This window comes from Hemiscyllium ocellatum, chromosome 14 (genome assembly GCF_020745735.1).
Source record: "Hemiscyllium ocellatum isolate sHemOce1 chromosome 14, sHemOce1.pat.X.cur, whole genome shotgun sequence".
Taxonomy (NCBI): Eukaryota; Metazoa; Chordata; class Chondrichthyes; order Orectolobiformes; family Hemiscylliidae; genus Hemiscyllium; species Hemiscyllium ocellatum.
This window is the reverse complement of record NC_083414.1, coordinates 73,317,352-73,339,399: the sequence shown is the minus strand read 5'-3', so window position 1 is coordinate 73,339,399 and position 22,048 is coordinate 73,317,352. Positions and strand designations below refer to the sequence as shown.

At 47.8% G+C, this 22,048-nt stretch overlaps 1 protein-coding gene across 2 annotated transcripts in view; it reads left to right on the top strand.

Moving 5' to 3' along the window:
• plxnd1 (plexin D1) overlaps window positions 1–22,048 on the top strand; it is a 115,804-nt gene that overhangs the window by 75,527 nt on the left and 18,229 nt on the right. For both annotated transcript variants that reach the window (XM_060835796.1, XM_060835795.1), the window contains exons 22-32: window positions 1,057–1,164; window positions 3,119–3,231; window positions 4,199–4,321; window positions 5,506–5,636; window positions 8,378–8,576; window positions 9,056–9,202; window positions 15,640–15,796; window positions 16,865–16,968; window positions 18,564–18,627; window positions 20,021–20,055; window positions 20,474–20,578. In XM_060835796.1, the coding sequence (XP_060691779.1) occupies window positions 1,057–1,164; window positions 3,119–3,231; window positions 4,199–4,321; window positions 5,506–5,636; window positions 8,378–8,576; window positions 9,056–9,202; window positions 15,640–15,796; window positions 16,865–16,968; window positions 18,564–18,627; window positions 20,021–20,055; window positions 20,474–20,578 (1,286 nt within the window). The remainder of the gene's footprint in view (window positions 1–1,056; window positions 1,165–3,118; window positions 3,232–4,198; window positions 4,322–5,505; window positions 5,637–8,377; window positions 8,577–9,055; window positions 9,203–15,639; window positions 15,797–16,864; window positions 16,969–18,563; window positions 18,628–20,020; window positions 20,056–20,473; window positions 20,579–22,048) is intronic.

Here is a 22,048-nt window from a genome sequence, read left to right as displayed (position 1 = left end):
GCACAGTGGTTAGCACTGCCGCCTCACAGCGCCAGAGACGCAGGTTCAATTCCTGCCTCAGGCAACTGTCCGTGTGGAGTTTGTACATTCTCCCCGTGTCTGCGTATGTTTCCTCTAGGTGCTCCGGTTTCCTCCCACAGTCCAAAAATCAGGTGAATTGGCCATGCTAAATTGCCCATGAAGGGGTAAATGTAGGGGAATGGGTCTGGGTGGGTTGATCTTCGGAGGGTAGGTGTGGACTTGTTGGGCCGAAGGGCCTGTTTCCACACTGTAAGTAATCTAATCTAATCAGCTCTGTCATGAAATCTGCTTCACCGTGTAGGCTGAAGCGAGGTTCAATCCCCATACACGATAGACACAAGTAACTTGGTGGAGGGGAATAGGGTATTGGTACCCAATGAGCCTAAAACCTGTTGAATGTCAAAACAGGTTCCAGAGCCTGAATGGCGTGACCCGTTCCTCTCCATGATGGTTGATGGGCTGAATGACCTCATGCTATTTGTGTGCTGGTTCCTGTTGAGTTGATGAATTCCCCAAAGCTCACTCCCTACTGTCAGAGCCTTCCTGTGTGGTTGAGGAATCTCCTAATTTCAACCCAATGCCTGGTATTACTTCCCGATATCTAGCAGTTTATTTCAAAGCACGGCACTTGATCCCAATATCCAGCAGTTATCCTGATGTCCGGCAGTTTATCTCAATATCCAGCTGTTTAATCTGATTTCCAGCAATTTATTCCAATGGCCTACAGTTTATCCCAAAATCTGACAGCTCATCTGGTGACCGGCAGTTTATCCTGATGTCCCATCAATTTATCCCAATGTCTGTCAGTTTATCTCAATATTTGATATCCAGCAGTTTATCCCAATGTCCTGCAGTTATCCTGATGTCCATCAATTCATTCTGATGTCTGGTAGTTCATCCCAATGTCTGGCAGTCTATGCCGATGTCATCAGTCTATCCCGATGTCCATCAGTTCATCCCAATGTCTATGTTTATCCTGATGTCCAGCAGTTTATCCCAACATCCCATATTTCCATGTGTCTTTGTATTTTCCAGCTCTGGTTGTTTTTTGTACAAAGAGCAGACGGGCAGAGCGATATCGGCAGAAGACCCTGCTCCAGATGGAGGAGATGGAGGCTCAGATCAGGGAGGAGATCCGAAAAGGTATGGGAGTTGTGAGCTTCCTCCCCCCCCACCCCTCCACCTTGGCATGCTCCCCAGGGAGAATTGGAGCAATGCAGGCTTTCCCATTGACTCAGTGAGAAAACTTGATCTGCCTTTTTCAGTTTTGACAAGTCAGCCCAGTCCACCTTCGACAATGGAAGCTGAAACAAAATAAACACACATGCTGTTCACTGGGAACAGTGCGTTGATAATGCTGCCTCATTGTTCCCCAGTTAGGCCACCAAAAATGTGTAATTGACCACAAAACAGAAAGTGTTGGAAAAACTCAGCAGATCTGGCAGCACTTGTAGAAAGAAATCAGAGTTAGCGTTTTGGATCCAGTGATCCTTATTAAGAATGACCATTTACCTGCTTGACTGCTAATCAGAGCAAAAGCAACTCACAACAGGTTTTAGCATTAACAGAAACCTACTTCACTCTAACAAAAAAGCAGAAAGAGGAAAGGATTTCTAATCTACCACTATGTAAAAAAAACTATACCCTGCAACACCCAAATCCATGCACACTCAGATCAGAATAAAGGCAGGCAAAAGGCAAACCATTGTCATAGATATTACAGGTGGGAAAAGAACTCAGACACAGTGAACAAAAAATATCCAAAGATCTCAAGTCCAAATTTCAAAGGAGGGTTAAATTGTCTCGCGTAGTCTTATTTAATTTTTTCTCACTGAGGACATATTGTTCTCTGTAGAGTGATGTTCATTCTTCAGTTGGATAAGCGATCAGTTAGATCTAGGTCTGGTTCATATTGTCTCTTTTAGGCTTTATTGATTATTCTGCATTTTTCCACATGGAAAGGAAAAGGGAGAATGAGAGTTGGATGATTTCTGTTTGCAGGCTTTCGCACTTGTAGCTTCTAACAGTCTGCAGCCCAGGCAGACAGAGGGATGTCGTCAGGCAGAATTTCCCAAACTTAGAAACATCTCTGTCTTCCTCAGTCTTAAATCCTCTCCTTCACTGCTTCAGGAAGAAATATTGTGCAACACAGATCAAAAAACGTGAAGCATGTGACTAAGCCGTGATTTAGATTTATTTACATCTACATTATATAGGAGCAAAGTTTCCAGTGTACAACAATTTGTAGAACATAGAACAATACAGCACTTCGACCTGTGAACTAATCTAAACCCAACCCCCTCAGTATCCCATCTGAATCCAAACTAAGTCTCTCTGATCTATATTTTAGGACTGTTTCACAGCAATTTTGAGTCATAGAACCATAGAATCCCTACAGTGTGAAAACAGGCCATTCAGTTCATTGAGTCCACACTGACCCTCCAAACAGCATCTTACTCAGACCCATCCACTTTACCGTACCCATGTACCTCTGCATTTCCCATGGTTCATCCACCTAATCTACACATTCCTGGTTACGATAGGCAATTTAGCTAATGATAGACTCTCTTCTCTCATGGAGAGAATCGTAGAATCATACAGCACAGAGGAGACCCTTTAACCAATTGAATCTGTACTATCTACATTAGTCCCACTTTCCTGTATTATTCCCATAGGCATGAATCTCATGATACTAAACATGTTCACCCAAATAATTTCTGATGGTTTTGAGGAGGTTATGTGTTCAATTCCAGTTATAGAGGCTTTAACCTTAAATTCAAGCAGACTCTCCAGTGCAGGACTGAGGGAGAGCTACTTAGTCAGATTCCATGGATTTATTTTGAGATGGAGCCATGGAGATCTTTCCCAGATATAGGCCATTGGTCGCAATCACAAAAACTGATTACTTGGTTGTCATTGCATTCACTGTCATGGGACAGTGAACAGCTCCTTTGCTGTATTTCCCACTTCGAATGTATTTCAATGGCTGGAAAGTGATTTACGTCCTCCTGTGGTTGTGACAGTTGCTATACAAATGCAAATCTTGCTTTTTGGGATTTGCCTCGCCCTAACCTTTGGGCTTTCTCTGGTGCTTCAGGTTTTGCTGAGTTACAGACTGATATGACGGATCTGACGAAGGAGTTAAACCGCAGTCAGGGAATCCCGTTCCTTGAGTACAGATACTTTGTCATCCGGACTTTCTTCCCGAAGGTAAGGCCCCGTCATCTCCCTATCTGTTTCAGTTTCACAGTCAGTGCCTCATGATGGGCCCCCTCTTTGTTTGTCTCTCTCACTCATTCTCTCCTATCTTTCAGCACATTCTCTCAGCCTCTCCATCCACCCACAAACCATACCTCAATCATGTCCTCTCCCCCACTTTTCCCTTCTTCATTTCCTCTTTCCTCCCTTCTTTCCTCTTTCTTCCTTCCCTTCCACTGATTCCTCGACTGATCTCATTTTTCTCCGTACCCCCCTCTTGTCTTTCTTTTCTCTTTCCTCCTCTCACTCCCACACCTCCACACCCCACCTCTTTCTCCACTCACTCACCACTTCTTCCCTCTCACACTTCATCTTCCCTCACCTTCATCTCTTCCTTAGATTATCTTGACTTTGATGGGACAGGCTTTGACTGGGATGGGATTGCTATGGAGTGGGATGGGATTCCTATGGAGTGGGATGGGATTGACTTTGATGGGATTGGACTGATTTTGACTGGGATGGGATTGATTTTGACTGGGATTGGACTAATTTTGACTGGGATTGGACTAATTTTGACTGGGATTGGACTGATTTTGACTGGGATTATACTGATTTTGACTGGGATTATACTGATTTTGACTTAGTTGGTTAAGAATTTGACTGGGGTAGGATTTATTTTGCCTGGGATCAGACAGATTTTGCCTGGGATCAAAATTCGTTTGGATGGGATTTAATTGAGTCACAGGAAATGTTTTTATCCTGCTGGCATGTGATCTGGAAGGAGAAGTGAATATAATTGCCTGGGAAATATCTGCATCCATTGAAGACGGAGGGTAAACCCAGACAGAAGCAATGATTGACTGCCCAGCAATCTCAGTCTATACCAGGCAGATGGGGGTTTACTCAAAATGACCAGACCTTTCCCTGTGTGTGTGTCTGACTGACAATCACCCTGCCACTGTGCCATCTTTTCTTCCAGTGCTCCATTGACAGTGAAAGCCAGAGCCCAGAGCGTTTCCACCAGTTGACCACTCAGTCCCGCATAGCTGCCATTTCCCGGAGCCCTCCAGAGACCCACCCCCTGCTGCAGCCTGATTGGAAGGTGAGACCCGAGGGGCGAGGAATCACTGCCTGATATCAGTATGATGCTGAGTCCAGTGAAGCTGCCTCTGGTGTGACACTGGATCCAGTGGCACACGTCTGTGGTGACTTTTGTAGCAAGTGAAAGTGGTTTTGTTCCATTAAGTCCCCTGGTGTTAATATGACTATGATTTTTTTTTAACTGGACTCTGGATCTAATGATACAGGCGACATGGTGTATGAGGTGACTTGTAAGTGTTGTCTAATCACATGGTCAGGCCCACCCCCACGGATCCAGCTCAGGAATCCACTCCTTTAGGGAGGGGCAGGTCAGATGAGTTCGCAATACTTAAAGATGAATTTCCGAAATCAGTGTGAGGCAGGCCAGGGCGGAGAGCAGGCCTCTGGGACAAACAGAGCAGCCCATGTACACTGCTTGTAGTTTCAGCGTACCTCTGTGTACACATAAAGGTGCAGCAACACTGGGGAAGGGGCTCCCGGAGCTCCAGCTGGGACAGTGGGAACTGCACGACTTTGTACCAGGGGGAGTGTGGGGGTGGTATCCATACTCAGCGTGAGGCGTTATCTACACTCACAGTGACCCTGCATGGGGAGTGAGGGGGGGGGGGGGGGGGTATCCACAGTTAGTGACCCTGTACTGGGGAGTGAGGGGGGTATCCAGACTCTGAGAGACTCTATATCAAGGCTGAGAGGTGTGAGTGAGTTGTTTCACTTGCACTGTGGTGGGATAAATAAAGGGACTATTTAACTCCGATTGACCCTCGACCAGGGCAAGGGACAGTGAGGGAGGGCTATTTACTCACACTGACCCTTTACCAGGATGAGGGAGGGCTATTTACTCACACTGACCCTTTACCAGGGTGAGGGAGGGCTACTTACTCATACTGACCCTTTACCAGGGTGAGGGAGGGCTATTTACTCATACTGACCCTTTACCAGGGTGAGGGAGGGCTATTTACTCATACTGACCTTTACCAGGGTAAGGGAGGGCTACTTACTCACACTGACCCTTTACCAGGGTGAGGGAGGGCTATTTACTCATACTGACCCTTTACCAGGGTGAGGGAGGGCTATTTACTCATACTGACCCTTTACCAAGGTGAGGGAGGGCTATTTACTCATACTGACCACATTCTGCTGCTGTCTCTGGTCTGATTGGAAGTTGTCTCTTTGCCCTCCCTGTAGGTTCCGGAAAACTGTCGTCAGAACATGGAGGAGGGGATCAGCCTGTTCTCGTTTCTCCTCAACAACAAACACTTCCTCATCAGCTTTGTCCATGCCCTTGAACAGCAGAAGGATTTTGCTGTACGGGACAGGTAGGTATACCTGGAGGCTGCTTCTCTCTGACCGGCCTCATCCAGCACTCGCTGCCCTGTGATAGCGCCAGTTTTTACTCTCCCTCCCTTCACTGGGTGCTAGGACTCGCCCACTGCTGTTGGACTGGAGTCACATGGAGGACAGGGGCAGACTGTCTTTGAGTCTGTCTATTACTCCCCCACTCCATTGGGATGGGTGGGTTTCTCTGTTACCCATCCATCCCAATGCCCTGTCTCTGTTACACCCCATCCCAATGCCCTGTCTGTTACTCCCCCAGCCCTGTGTTCTGTCTGTGTAATCCCCCTCCATCTCTGTGTGGTATCTCTGTAATGACCCACCACACCGCCCATATACATCTCTCTTACTTTGGTTAGCTCAGTTGACTGGATGGTTGTTGTGTAATGCAAAGTGACACCAACAGTGTGGGCTCAATTCCTTAAACCAACTCAGGTCACAATGAAAGGCTGTCCTCCCCACCCAGCCCCTTTCACCCGAGTTATCTCTCTCTCCAGCAACTTTACCTTAGAGTACAAGAGCAGGAAGGTGATGACAACTTGGACCAAAGCCTTGTTTGACCTCAACCAGAGTATGGTGTATAGCTGTGGGTGCCACATTATAGGAAAGATGTTAATGCAATGGAGAGAGAGGGAGAGAGAGGGAGAGAGAGGGAGAGAGAGAGAGAGAGAGAGAGGGAGAGAGAGGGAGAGAGAGGGAGAGAGAGGGAGAGAGAGGGAGAGAGAGAGAGAGAGCTGAAATGATTTACAGGAATGGGAAACAAAGAAACAAAGAACTATCACAACTCCTTTTTTTTAACCTCAATCACTCTCTGCAACATAGAATTCCACAGGCTCTGGGTGAAGACATTTCTCCTCAGCTCGGTCTGAAATCTTTACTTCTACCCCCATTGACACTTCTCCCTGCCTTGGAAAGACAGCCAACGTCCTCGAAGATCCCACCCACCTTGCTTAGAATCTCTTCCGTCAGGCAGAAGATACAAATACTCAAAACACGTGGGCCGACAGATTCAAGTCCTGCTTCTTCTCCACTCTTACTAGACTTCAGAATGGACCTCTCCAATTTAACAGGAGAAAGTGAGGACTGCAGATGCTGGAGATCAGAGCTGAAAAATGTGTTGCTGGAAAAGCGCAGCAGGTCAGGCAGCATCCAAGGAGCAGGAGAATTGACATTTCGGGCATAAGCCCTTCTCCAGGAAGGGCTTTATGCCCGAAACGTCGACTCTCCTGCTCCTTGGATGCTGCCTGACCTGCTGCGCTTTTCCAGCAACACATTTTTCAGCTTTCCATTTTAATGTTGACCTCATTCTTTGTGCACCCTCTCGGCTGCTGTAACATTGTATTCCTTGCTCAGTTCTCATATCTTAATACACTTTGTATGGTGTGATCTGCCTGTACTGCAAGCAAAACAAAACCTTTCACTGTACCTAGGTACACATGACAAAAATAAATCAAAACCCCCCTTGGCATCATGGTAGCCCTCAAATCCACCAATACACTAAAACAGCAGCTAATGAACTTGAAAGACCCTATACAGACAACAAGTAAAACTAATGTCATTTACAAAATACAGTGCAAGGACTGTAACAAACACTACATTGGACAAACAGGCAGAAACTAGCCACCAAGATACATGAACATCAACTAGCTGCAAAAAGACATGACCCTCTCTCACTAGTATCCTTACATATGGATGAGGAAGGACACCACTTCGACTGGGACAACACATCCATCCTAGGATAATCCCAACAAAGACACGCCCAAGAATTCCTAGAAGCATGGCATTCCAACCGGAACTCTATCAACAAACACATCGAGTTAGACCCCACCTACCATCCCCTGAGAAAAGGAACAGGAAGTGACTTCACCACAGGAAATGACATCACCAACCCAAAGAAACCCAAACATATAAATAGAAAGAAGGAATTTTCAGCAGTGCTTTGCCTCAGGCCCACTGAAGATGTTGTCCAGTAGGGTGACGAAACATCTGGAAATGAACCTTCCAGCTCAGTGAGCAAACCTACATCCATAAATCAAAACATATCAAATCAAATCGAAATGACCCACCTCATATTCTTAAACTGCGATCCCTGGTGCTGGACTCCCCAGTCATTGGGAACATCTTTCCAGTTTGCACCCTGACCAATCTTGTTAGAGTTTTACGGGTTATCGGAACCGTCGGCCGTGAGGATAGGTTGAAGAAGTTGGGTCAGTGCTCGCTGGACAGAAGGAGGCAGGGAGGAGATTTGATGGAGGTTTTCAAAATCCGTGAGCGGGCCAGATAGAGGGGAAAAGGAGAAATTGTTCCTGCCTGTGAAAGGAACAAGAAACACAGGGAATGGATTCAAAATGATGTGCAAACGAAGCAAAGAGGGTGGGGGGAAGTGAGAAAAAAATTTTCCACGTAGTGAATGGTTAAATTGTGAAATGCATTCTTTCAAGGTAGGTTCAATTGAGTTATTCAAGAGGGACATTGGATAGTTGTTGTGGTTATGGTCGCCGAGCTGGGAACTTGTGTTGCGAGCAGAACCACAATGAGCACCCGAGCTACAAACCATCTCATAAACTTTGAACGTTGGATGGTTATTTGGGTAGAAATGGTGTGCAGGGATAGGGGGCAAAGACAGTAGATTAGCACTAGGGTATGAACTTGACCTCTTCCTGCACCTCAACAGTTCTGGGATTTAGGGATAAGACCGGAGTTATTTGTTCCCCCTGCCCTCCAGGTGTAATCTGGCCTCTTTACTGACCATCGCACTGCACGGGAAGCTGGAATACTACACCAGTATCATGAAGGAGCTGCTGGTGGATCTCATCGATGCCTCAGCCTCCAAGAATCCCAAGCTGATGCTGCGGCGGACAGAGTCGGTGGTGGAGAAGATGCTGACCAACTGGATGTCCATCTGTATGTACAGCTTCCTCAAGGTATGGACTGACCGCTCTTAGCAAGCTTCCCCAGAGACTCAGCCCCACTGAGAATCATAGGGCCCCTCGAGCATTCCACACACTGCCCCGGGACTGTCCATATCCAGGGATAAGAGAGCACCATGTGGAGCCTGTAACCAATGGCACTAACCAATACGGCTGTGCCCAATGGCACTGTAACCACTGATATGAACTGAAGACATTGTACCCAGTGCCACTGGGTGGTACCAGTGACACTGCACCCAGTAATGCTGTGCTCTGCAGGATTGTAACTAGTAACAGTGTAACCGCTGGCACTAACCAATGATACTGTGCTGGGTGACACTGTACCTGTGACACAGTGTCCAGTGATGCTGGTACTCTATGATGCTGCTGCCTGTGCAGCAATGCTGTGTCCAGCGATGCTGTCCCCAAAATGGATGTCGCAGTCACTCTGGCCTGAACCGTGCCTTTCACTGTCTGTATGTGCTGTATCACAGGACACTGTTGGAGAGCCTTTCTTCTTATTACTGTGTGCCATGAAGCAGCAGATTAATAAAGGCTCCGTGGACGCCATTACAGGAAAAGCTCGGTACACCCTGAATGAAGAGTGGCTCCTCAGAGAAAATATTGAAGCAAGACCGATGGTAAGAAACAGGCAGAATGGAATTGGGGGGAACGGATTGGAGGGGAACAGAGGGAAGGGGAATGGAGTGGAAGGGAACAGAGGGGAGGGGAATGGAGTGAGAGGGGAATGGAGTGAGAGGGGAACGGAGTGGGGGGTAGCAGAGGGAAGGGGAGCAGAGGGAAGGGGAACAGAGTGAGGGGGGAACAGAGTGGGGGGGAGCAGAGAGAAGGGCAATGGAGTGGAGGTGAACAGAGGGGAGGGGAATGGAGTGGAAGGCAACAGAGGGGGCGGCAGGGTGGCACAGAGGTTAGCATTGTTGCCTCACAGCGCCATAGACCCAGGCTCAATTCCCGCCTCAGGCGACTGTCCCTGTGGAGTTTGGTCTGTGTGGGTTTCCTCCGGGTGCTCCGGTTTCCTCCCACAGTCCAAAAATGTGCAGGTTAGGTGAATTGGCCATGCTAAATTGCCCATAATGTTAGGTGAAGGGGTTAATGTAGGGGAATGGGTCTGGGTGGGTTGTGCTTCGGCGGGTCAGTGTGGACTTGTTGGGTCGAAGGGCCTGTTTCCACACTGTAAGTAAGCTAAGACAGGAGGGGAATGGTGTGGAAGGGAACAGAGGGGAGGGGAGTGGAATTGAAGGGAACAGAGGGGAGGGGAATGGAGTGGGGGGGGAACAGAGGAGAGGGGAGGGGAATGGAGTGGTATGAAACAGAGGGAACGGGAATGGAGTGGGGGGGAACAGAAGAAAGAGGAATGGAGGGGGGGGAACAGAGGGGAGGGGAATGAAATGGGGAGGATAACAGAGGGAAGGGGAATGGAGTGGAGACACAGAGGGAAGGGGAATGGAGTGGGGTGGAACAGAGGGGAGGGGAATGGAGTGGGGTGGAACAGAGGGGAGGGCAATGGAGTGGGGGTGACAGAGGGGAGGGGAATGGAGTGGGGGGGCAACAGAGGGAAGGGGAATGGAGTGGGGGGGCAACAGAGGGAAGGGGAATGGAGTGGAGGTGACAGAGGGGAGGGGAATGGAGTGGAGGTGACAGAGGGAAGGGGAATGGAGTGGGGGGGCAACAGAGGGGAGGGGAATGGAGTGGGGGGAGAAGAACATAATGGAGTTGAGAGGAATAGAGGGGAGGGGACCACAATGGAGAGGAGAGGAATGGAAGGGAGGGGAGTGGAGGTAAGGGGAACACGACAATGAACAGAATGGAACATTGACCACAGCTCAATCTAACGGTGTTTCTGGGGGATTTGGGCTAGGTTTTGGAGACCGTGGCGAAAGGCCGGTTGTTTAGTCCCATCTCAGACTGGGGATTGATAAGTCCCTATTGACAGGAAACTAAATGCAGTGTGACATGTTTACATAGTAGTTCCTTTAAGAATGAGCTCATTAGAAGTGCAAACAGAGACATGGGATGCAATGTGTACAGAGATTTGATTAGTTTGTGAACATAGAAACTGCCTGGCCTTGGCTGGAACTCTCCCATTTCCCTTGGTCATGGAATACAGCCATTGCCTGAAGATTGATGGAGGCAGGTTCAGCAGAAAGTTTTCAAAGCCATTTGGGTTAATAATTGAAGCAGTTATAATGGCAGGGCTGAGGTGGAAGGATGAGGACTGAGGGGGAACAGTGCCAACTGATAGCCTTTTTACGATGATTGAAGGGCCTGCTGCTATGTATAGTCACTGAATGAAAAGTCATTAAGTTATTGGGGGAGGGGGGACGCGCTCAGGGTTGCCCTCTTGCTGGAGAGTGACCCAGATTGCTTCCACTTGGGAGGAGCACCTTCCCAGCACCCCACCTCCACCAACCATCATTGAGGCCACTGGTGACCCCTGCCCTGGAATCAGTACCAGAGGGACGGAGAAGGATGCACCTGCCTAGCAACACGTGCTGGCCAATCAGAGGCCAATATCTCTTGTGCTCAGCAGAGCCACAGAAGAGGGGGTGGCCCTAACACCACCCCTCCCAGAAGGACATCACCCCACACCCACCCAACACCAGCACCCCCAGACTAACTGTACCCCTCCCAGAAAGACACCACCCCACACCCACCCAACACCAGCACCCCCAGACTAACACTACCCCTCCCAGAAAGATACCACCCCACACCCACCCAACACCAGCACCCCCAGACTAACACTACCCCTCCCAGAAAGATACCACCCCACACCCACCCAACACCAGCACCCCCAGACTAACACTACCCCTCCCAGAAAGACACCACCCCACACCACCATCCCAGACTAACACTACCCCTCCCAGAAAAATACCACCCCATACCCACCCAACACCAGCACCCCCAGACTAACACTACCCCTCCCAGAAAGATACCACCCCACACCTACCCAACACCAGCACCCCCAGACTAACACTACCCCTCCCAGAAAGACACCACCCCACACCCACCCAACACCAGCACCCCCAGACTAACACTACCCCTCCCAGAAAGATACCACCCCACACCCACCCAACACCAGCACCCCCAGACTAACACTACCCCTCCCAGAAAGATACCACCCCACACCCACCTAACACCAGCACCCCCAGACTAACACTACCCCTCCCAGAAAGATACCACCCCACACCCACCCAACACCAGCACCCCCAGACTAACACTACCCCTCCCAGAAAAATACCACCCCATACCCACCCAACACCAGCACCCCCAGACTAACACCCAACCCCAGTGACCCTTTGGAGATGCGGGATCGAATGGCCTGTCCCCACTTAGGGACATCCCTGTTCCCACTCCCACCTCTCCTCCCAACCCCTGGCCAAGCCCCGAGGGGACGAGTTGAAAACATGGCTCCGACTGGGAGTTGAATGTGCTGTGTACCGATTCTAAAATGTCCCCAGAGCCTGCAGCAGATCCCGTTCTCCTGTTCCAGAATCAGATCCCTAAACACGGCATATGGAAACCACACCACCAGTGGGCCCAGGATAGGATACACCTCCGTCCTTAGGAATGGCTGAACGGGCCACAGCAGTTGGAGAAGCTGAGAAATCTGACAGTCCATATATTTGGTCATTAAAATGTCACAAACTTCTTCAAAACTGGCCAATGAAATACTTGCCTTTCTACCCAGAGACTAGGATACAAGGGAGATTAGATTACTTACAGTGTGGAAACAGGCCCTTCAGCCCAACAAGTCCACACCGACCCACCAAAGCACAACCCACCCATACCCCTACCCCTACATTTACCCCTTACCTTACACTACAGGCAATTTAGTATGGCCAACTCACCTGACCTGCACATCTTTGGACTGTGGGAGGAAACCAGAGGAAACCCACGCAGACACAGGGAGAACGTGCAAACTCCACACAGTCAGTCACCTGAGGCGGGGATTGAACCCAGGTCTCAGGCACTGTGAGGCAGCAGTGCTAACCACTGTGCCACCATGTCACCCGGAGTGGATGTGATAGTTGAGTTGTACACCATGCCCAGGATAGATCACACCTAAAGACATTGTAAGCCACTCTGACACACTGTCAGAAGGAAGGATTGACTTCAAAGGGAGAGTCCAGTGCAAACTTACCAGAATTACACCTCCTTCCCCAAAGCTAACAATGCATGGATTTTGAGGAGGCTGCATTTACTGGAATTTAGCAGATTAATGGATGAGTTCGAGTCATAGAGATCTACAGCACAGTAAAAGGTTCTTCAGTCCATTGCATCCACACTGATCAAAAACAGTTACCTAACGGTTCCAATCCCATTCTCCAGCACTTCACCCATAGCCTTGTATGACATAGCATCGCAAGTGCACTCCTAAATATATCTTCAGTGTTGTTGAGGGTTTCTGCTCTACCATCCTTACAGTCAGTGAGCTCCAGATTTCCACTCCCCTCGGGCTGAAAACGTTTTTCCTCACATCTCCTGTAAACCTCCTACCCCTTATCTTTAAATATATGCCCCTGGTCACTGACCATCAAGGGGACTAGTTTATTCCCATCTACTCTATCTATGTCCCTCATGCATTTATACACCTCAATCATGTCCCCTCTCAGTCTTCTCTGCTCTCAGGAAAAGGACCCTAGTGTGTCAAACCTCTCTTCATTACTGAAACTCTCCAGTTCAGACGACATCCTGGTAAATCTCCAGCGCTATCACATCCCTCCTGTAATGTGAATACTGTAGATGTGGCCAAACCAATATTTTATACTGTTCCAGCTTTATCTCCTTGCTCTTGAACTCTATGCCTCAACTAATTAAAGCAAGTATCCCATCTGCTTTCTTAACTACTTTATTCACCCATCCTCATACTGTAAAGGACTGGTGTATATGTACACCAAGGTGTCTCTGATCCTCAGTGCTTCCTGTGGTCCTAATGTTCCATGTATTCCCTTGCCTTGTCTGTCCAGCCCAAGTGCATCACCTCATATTTGTCCGGACTGTATTCTATTTGTCACTGATCAGCCCATCTATATCCTCCTGTAATCTAAGGCTATCTTTCTCACTATTTACCACCCCATCACACACACAGCAAGGGCCCCTGTGGGACCCCACAGAGTTGGTTGATGTTTTCAGGGCATTAAGAAAATCAGATTGTTGCAATATTGTTACATTCGGGCACAGTAAATTCTTATTCTAATAGGATAACAGGGCTACGTTGACCTGCATAAATTAGATTACTTACAGTGTGGAAAAGATTACTTACAGTGTGGAAACAGGCCCTTTGGCCCAACAAGTCCACACTGACCCGCAACTCACTCATACCCCTACATTTACTTTACCCCTTACCTAACACTACAGTCAATTTAGTGTGGCCAATTCACCTGACCCGCACATCTTTGGACTGTGGGACGAAACCGGAGCACCCACCCGGAGGAAACCCACACGGACACAGGGAGAATGTGCGAACTCCACACAGTCAGTCGCCTGAGACGGGAATTGAACCCAGGTCTCTGGCACTGTGAGGCAGCAGTGCTAACCACTGTGCCACGGTGCCGCCCACAAAGTATACAAGTATTTCCAGAGTCCTGTGTACTTACTGATTTACAGTTAGCATACTGAGGCAAAACTATATCTTTCTGGAACACACAGTGAGATCTGACAACAATGGACTTCAAATACACTCCATCCCTTGGTGAGGTTGCATTGAATTCTGGGAATTACAACACAACATGGTGGCAGCAGGTGTCTTTGAGTAAAAGCCCAGTTATTCTCAATGAACAGAGTGTCAAAATAGATTAAGAAATAAGCCGGAAATAGTGCCTGAGAGAGAAAGAGTGGAAAAAAAAGAGAAAAGGGCAGATGACTTTGAGGAGTTGGAAGAGCAGTGCAGGCTGACAATTGATAATTTTCAAAAAGGCACTAATGACAATGGAAGTGTCAGGTCCATCCTTTTGTGGCTAGGAGAGAGCTTTTCTATGGTGGGGGAATGAGTGAGGCTGATAGGAAAATCCAAGCTGTTTTTGGCACTGAGAGCTCTGCGATCCTCTCTTCAGTTGTGGTGAGTGCACGAACACCTGGAATCATAGAATTCCCGCAGGGCAGAAAGAGGCCATTGAGCCCATTGGGACTACACTAGCCCTCCATACAACATTTCCGCCCCCCACCCCCACCATTTCCCATGGCCAATACATTTAACCTAAACATCCTTGGACACTTTGTGCAATTTAGCATGGCCAATCCACCCGGACCTGCGCATCTTTTCACCGTGGGAGGAAGCCCGCACACTCACAGGGAGAATGTACAGACAGTCTAAGACAGACTTGATCACAGACATCCTGAGGCTGGAGTCGAAACCGGGTCTCTCACCCTGTGAGTCAGGGGTGCTGGCCACTGTGCTACCGTGCCACCCTCCTCAGTCACTACTGAATGCCATCCTTTATTCTTGAAGCACAATTGCTTTTTGATAGGAAGGAACAAGATCACGACAAAATAGTCTGTAAATACTGCCAGGACACACAATGACCCAGGTAGACAGTTTAAAATGCTGACTGCATAATGTGAACTCTCACTGAATCCGAGAGAGAAGCAACATGGTTAATGTCACATTGTTCCATTCTTCCCAATATGATTTGGGAGCAATGTTATCCTGGTAGGGTTACATGTAGATTTGTAGGGTTACAGTCAGATTTGAAAAAATACACTCAAAACTTCAGTCTTTCTGTTTAAAAATGTGCTTATTTCAAATTTCTAGGAAGCACAATATATCACGCAGAGCGAGCATCATCTTAAAAAAGAGAGTCAAACTTTTCAGGAATTAAATGAAGAAACTATTATTCACAGAAGAAGGGTCATTGGGACCCAAAATGTAAACACACTCAACAGATGCTGCCATACCTGCTGAGTTTCTCCAGCAATGTCCTGTTTTTGTTTCTGATCCTCAGCATCTGTAGTCTGGTACAGAGTTTACAAAAATTAAAATTTAAAGCCAGACCCCTCCTTTGAGTGGTCTGCCACATTGTGGACTGTACGGTGACTCTCTGTCCTTCCACTCCCACAGAACCTCAACGTCTCGTTCCAAGGCTGTGGAATGGATTCCATCACAGTTCGTGTCATGGACAGTGACTCCATCAGCCAAGTCAAGGAGAAGATTCTGGAAGGATTTTACAAAAATGTACCTTTCTCTCAGTGGCCTAGAGTAGAAGATGTGGATCTGGGTAAGTGATCACAGTGAGCAGATTTGGTATGTGTGTGTGAAATGCCAGTGGACCCAGCCCCCAGTGTGAAGCACAGAGACCGGGCCCAGTCTGCAGTGTAAAACGCAGAGACTGTGCCCAGTGCCCAGTGTGAATTCCAGAGTCCGGTCCCAGTGCCCGATGTGAAGCGCAGAGACTGGGCCCAGTGCCCAGTGTGAAGCACAGAGACCGGGCCCAGTGCCCAGTGTGAAACACAGAGACCAGGCCCGGTTTTAAGCACAGAGACTGGGCCCAGTCCCCAGTGTGAAGCACAGAGACCAGGTCCAGTGCCCAGTGTGAAGCACAGAGACCGGGCCCAGTGCCCAGTGTGAAACACAGAGACCAGGCCCGGTTTTAAGCACAGAGACTGGGCCCAGTCCCCAGTGTGAAGCACAGAGACCAGGTCCAGTGCCCAGTGTGAAGCACAGAGACCAGGCCCAGTGCCCAGTGTGAAGCACAGAGACCAGGTCCAGTGCCCAGTGTGAAGCACAGAGACCGGGCCCAGTGCCCAGTGTGAAGCACAGAGACCAGGCCCAGTGCCCAGTGTGAAGCACAGAGACCAGGTCCAGTGCCCAGTGTGAAGCACAGAGACTGGGCCCAGTGCCCAGTGTGAAGACAGAGACCGGGCCCAGTGCCCAGTGTGAAGCACAGAGACCAGGCCCAGTGCCCAGTGTGAAGCACAGAGACCAGGCCCAGCCCCCAGTGTGAAGCACAGAGACCAGGTCCAGTGCCCAGTGTGAAGCACAGAGACCGGGCCCAGTGCCCAGTGTGAAGCACAGAGACCGGGCCCAGTGCCCAGTGTGAAGCACAGAGACCAGGTCCAGTGCCCAGTGTGAAGCACAGAGACTGGGCCCAGTGCCCAGTGTGAAGACAGAGACCGGGCCCAGTGCCCAGTGTGAAGCACAGAGACCAGGCCCAGTGCCCAGTGTGAAGCACAGAGACCAGGCCCAGCCCCCAGTGTGAAGCACAGGACCTGGTAAGAGTGCGGTAATGCTGTATTTGAATCTCGGCTACAGTTCATTGTGACAGAGCTCCCTTTCTTCCTGGTAGAGTGGTTTGCATCAAGTAGCGACAGCAGGATCCTGCGGGACCTGGACAACACTTCGGTGATGGAGGACGGCCGAAAGAAGCTCAACACCCTGGCCCATTGCAAGGTAAGAAGCAGCTGGGTCAAATTCATTCCAAACCAATTCACTTGCCAGCCCTGGGAGCCCCACTGCAGAGGCTAACCAACGTCTCCCAGCATCAGCCTTCACTGGGGTAGAATCACAGAATCCTATGTGTGGAAGCAGGCCATTCAGTCTATTGAGTCTGCACCAGCCCTCCAAACAGCACCCCACCCAGGCCCATCCTGCTCCCTTCTCCCTGTAATCCTGCAAATCCTATGGCTAATTCACCTAACCTGCACATCCCTGGACACTATGGGTAATTTAGCATGGCTAGTCCTCCAAATTTGCAAATCTTTGGATAGCGTATGTGTCCTCAGCCTGTTGCTTTCCCTTGAAGGCTACTACACTCAAAGTTGCTGACTCCAGCTAACCATCCCTGACACTGACTGACGCCCCACATACAAACCCTTCCAGTCTGTCTGTCTCTCTCAGACACTGTCTGAGACCCTTGTTCATCTCTCTGACACGGCTAAATATATTGAACATTTTGTTTTCCTCATAGATCTTAAGCAGTCCCAGAGTCAGTAAATTACTAAGCGTGAAGTAAACGTGTGAAGATAAACATCGTGGGATGCAGTGAACAATGCAAGGATGAGCTGCAACTTCATATTGTTAAATGTTGCGATGATTGACACCCTCCCTTCAGACCCTGCCGCAGTGAGTCCTGCCCTGACTCAGACTGAACCAGCCTCTCTACGTCCCTCAGTTTGACTCCAAACTCCCTACCATTAATGCTGACTATCAGCAAACTGTTGAGCTCCCCCTCAGGAACACCACCTGACTCCTCCGATCTCTGCTCCTGCAGGCCTCAAACTCTCTGATTCCTCCGGAGTTCACCATAACAACAATCTGTTGGCAACTCGCAAAACCTGAGCTGTCTATCTCCTAATTCACACCAAATCCCATCGCCCCCCCTCCCCCTCCTCCTAGAGATTGGGACTTTTTATTTTCTGTGGATTGAGAGTTTTTGGAATTCCCTTCCTCACAGAATATTTAAATATTTTTAAGGTCAGTTCTTAATTACCAAGGGGATGAAAGATTATCAGGGTTGTGAAGGATTGTGGAGTTGATATTAAAATCAGATGAGCCATGATCTTATTGAATGACATGGCAGGCTTGAAGGGCGTGAAGGGGCATAGCAAAGATCTTTCCCTTGGGGTTGGTGAGTATCTTTTTCAAGTTGAGAGAAGAAAGACTTAAAAGGGACATAAGGGGCAACTTTTTCACACAGAGGGTGGTTCAGGTGTGGATGTGGTAGATGCAGGTACATTAAAAGGCATTTAGATAAGTACAGAAACAAGAAAGGCTTAGACGGGTATGATTCAAACATTGGCAAATTAGACTAGTTTAGTTTGGGAAACTTAGTCAGCATGGACGGGATGGACTGAAGGGTCTGTTTCCGCTCTGTAAGACTTGATGGCTCATGTGAACGTGTCTCAGTGATTAACCACCACATTAACAAAACAAAGTAAAATTGAGCCAGATCTCACTCTGCGTATTACCATAACTCCAGGACCGGCTACATTCGGGGCTGGCTGCGATGTGACACTGTGGTAGTGACCTTTCACCTCTGTCTTCAGGTCCCTGATGGAGCCTCCCTGGCCATGAGCTTAAAGGACAAGTGGGATGGTACACTCGGACGAGGTGGGTCTCATCGATGTTGGACCTCCAGCTATACTAACGTTTCTGGAATTGTCGAGAAGGGAAAACACAGGCAATACTTCAAGGAGACAGATACAGCTCTGTGAAGTCTGGGGGTAAAACAGGAACTGTGAACAGCCCAGGGGGAAAAAAATAGGGGGATAAGTGGCCCAGGGAGTAAAAGCAGTTACTCGGGGGTGGGGGGGGGGGTAATTACAGTTCTGTGAATCGTCAACGAGTAAATACAGAATCTGTGAAAAGCCCAGGGGTATGAATTCCAGAGGGTAAGTAAAGGGGTATGAATAACTCATAGGTAAGTACAGGATGTATGAATAGCTAGGGTGGTAAATGCAGCTCTCTGGTTGTTCTGGGTAGAAAACCTAGCATTTCATAAATTAACCTTCGTATCATTTTAATGCTTTGTGAACGATGAGCCCTTAAACCTCTTTGGCGTCCACTTTTTAATCATTTCATGGATACTGAGACTGATGTTTGTTTGTTTGGTCCAGACTTAGTGACCTCACACTTTCTTGTGTTTAAATCTAACTGCCACATTTTGCCCACTCACTTAATTTGGTTCAATGTCTCTTTATTGTGTTATCTAAGTCATGAACAAGTACAGTGAATAGTTGAGGCACCGACACAGATAGTTGTGGGACACAACTAGTGACTTACTTCCAATCTGGTTACACACTATTGTCCTCACTCTTTTGTCTTTTCCAATCTTCTGACAAAGTCAATCATTTCCCCTCAAATCCATGAGCTTTAGTTTTAGCTTAGCAGGGATTGAACCAACACATGTGAATAAAGCCTTGATCGAATGAAATGACAGAATAAGTTCAAGGGGCCAAATGGCTTTCTGTTCTGTTCTAAGGGCCATGTTAAACAGTGAGACTTCCTGCTTTGAGGCAAGAAAGTGGTAAGGCTCTTTGATGGTCACTGGCAAGGCTGGTATTTGGTCTTCACCCCTAATGACCCATGAACTGAGTGGCATGCAAGGGCTTTTCAGAGTCACCCACATTGCTGTGGCTCTGTGGGTAGGGTAAGGAACCAGACAGGCTTTCACAACAACCGAGGACAGTTTTGTGGTTACCTCAGTGAGGATAGGATTTCAATTCTCGATTTATCGATTGAATTAAAATTCCCAACTCATGGTCTTGAACACATGTCCCCAAAGCATTAGGACCTGGGTCACTGCCATTACACCACTGACTCCTCTCCTTTCTGCCAATTAAAGCTGACGCAAGATCAACCAAGAAAGTTTGGGATCACTATCCTGTTCCATCCATACTCTATGGCAAAAATGGGCCAATATTGACTCTTCTGGGTTTTATTTATATTATAAATATTAATGTATTCAAATGGACACTTTAAATGGTCAGTTTTTCTCTTACAGTGAAGGACTTGGATACTGAAAAATACTTCCACTTGGTGAGTGCCTTGGAGCTCAGAATCATTCACTTGCCACTGCAGCAAACTCTCATTCTGTGTACGATCTCTGGGTGACCAGCAGACCAAGTGGAGCTCTCAGACAGGAGCAACACTGGCCCTTACTAGCTAGCCTGATAGCTATTTGCTGTTGATATGGAGAATGGACTGGGCCTCACTCGGGAAATTGAATGTCACTAATACTTGACAATCTCAATCTCCACCTCTCATTTGGTGGGGATTTATAGTTAGACCACAGTTGAGTTCAGAGTGAAGAATTGACATGGGATGTGTAATAGTGTCTGATCTGAATGGTGGATGGTGGTAGTACAGGCTAGAGGAAATTGTGATATGAACCATGGCAGTGTTGAGTTGCACTCAGCTCCTGATCCATTGGAACTTTTCCTTTCTCCCATACCAGGTCCTTCCAAATGACGAACTTATCGAAACGAAGAAATCTCACAAGCACAGTCACCGCAAGAAGGTTTTACCAGAGATCTACCTGACAAGACTGCTCTCCACCAAGGTACAGTACAGAGAACATGAGAGCTGCTGCACAACCCACTCAGAGACCCAGACAAGGATTTCATGTGCATGTGTAAGAGAGAGAGAATGTGTGTGTGTGACAGAATGTACATCTGTGTGTGTGAGAGAGAGAGACTGTATATCTGTATGTGTACATGAGTGTGTGTTTGTGCATGTATGTGTTTGAGAGACAGAGTGTATGTGTGTGTGTGAGAGCGTTTATCTGTGTGTATATCTGTGTGTGTATGTGTGTGAGAGAGAGAATGTGTATCTGTGTGTGTATGTGTGTGAGAGTGTATATCTGTGTGTGTATGTGTGTGTGAAAGAGTGTGTATATCTGTGTGTGAGAGTGTGTACATGTGTGTGTATATCTGTGTGTGTGATTGTGTGTGAGAGACAGAGAGAGTGTGTATACCTGTGTGAGAGAGTGTGTATATCTGTGTGTGTGTGAGACTGTGTGAGAGTGAGAGAGAATGTATATCTGTGTCTGTGTGTACAAGTGAGAGAGTATATATCTGTGTGTGTATGAGTGAGAGAGAGAGTATATCTGTGTGTATGTAAGTGAGAGAGACAGTATGTATCTGTGTGTGTGAGTGAGAGAGTGTATATCTGTGTGTGTATGAATGACAGAGGGGTGTGTGTGTAACAGAGACGTTTGTATATGTGTGTATGTGTCTGTGTGTGTAAAAGAAAGATAGGTTTGCTACCTGTGTTTGTGTGTGTATACAAGAGAGAGAGCGGGAAAGAGAAGTTGTGTCAATGTTTATGAGGCTCTTCACATTGGGTATCATATGTGGCAGTGCAGTGAAAGGTAGATTTGATTTTCCAAAATCCTCGGGCCCCTCACATCAGCTCAAACCCTGCCACTGTAAACCTTGAAGACATAATAAATTTGGATTTGAAAAGTTACTCACACAATTCTTTTCTCTCAGAGGGTCAAGAGTCTTTGGAGTTCTCTTGCTCAGAAGGTGATGGAAGCTGAGTCTTTGAATATTTGTAAGGTAGTGGTGGATAGGTTCTCAATGAGCAAGGGGTGAAAGTGAATCAGGGAGTTGTGAGAATGTGGATATGGGGTGACAATCAGATCTAGTGAAATGGCAGAGACCAAATGGTTCACTCTTGCTTCAAATATAGTTCACATTGCCCCTTGCCATTCAATAACATTACCATCTCTGAATCCTCCCACTATCAATATCCAAGGAGCTTACCATTGATTAAAAACTCCACTGGATTCACTACACAATCACATTGGCTTCAAGAGCAGGTCAAAGGTTAGAAATGATGGTTGTGTTTGTTGGAGGTCAGTCATCTCAGCTCCAGGACATCTCTGCAGGAGCTCTTCAGGGTAGTGCCCTAGGCCCAGCCATCCTTAGGTGCTTTGTCAATGACTTTCCCTCCATCATAATGTATGGGGATGTTCAGCACCATTCGCGACTCTTCAGATATTGAATTAGTCCATGTTCAAATGCAA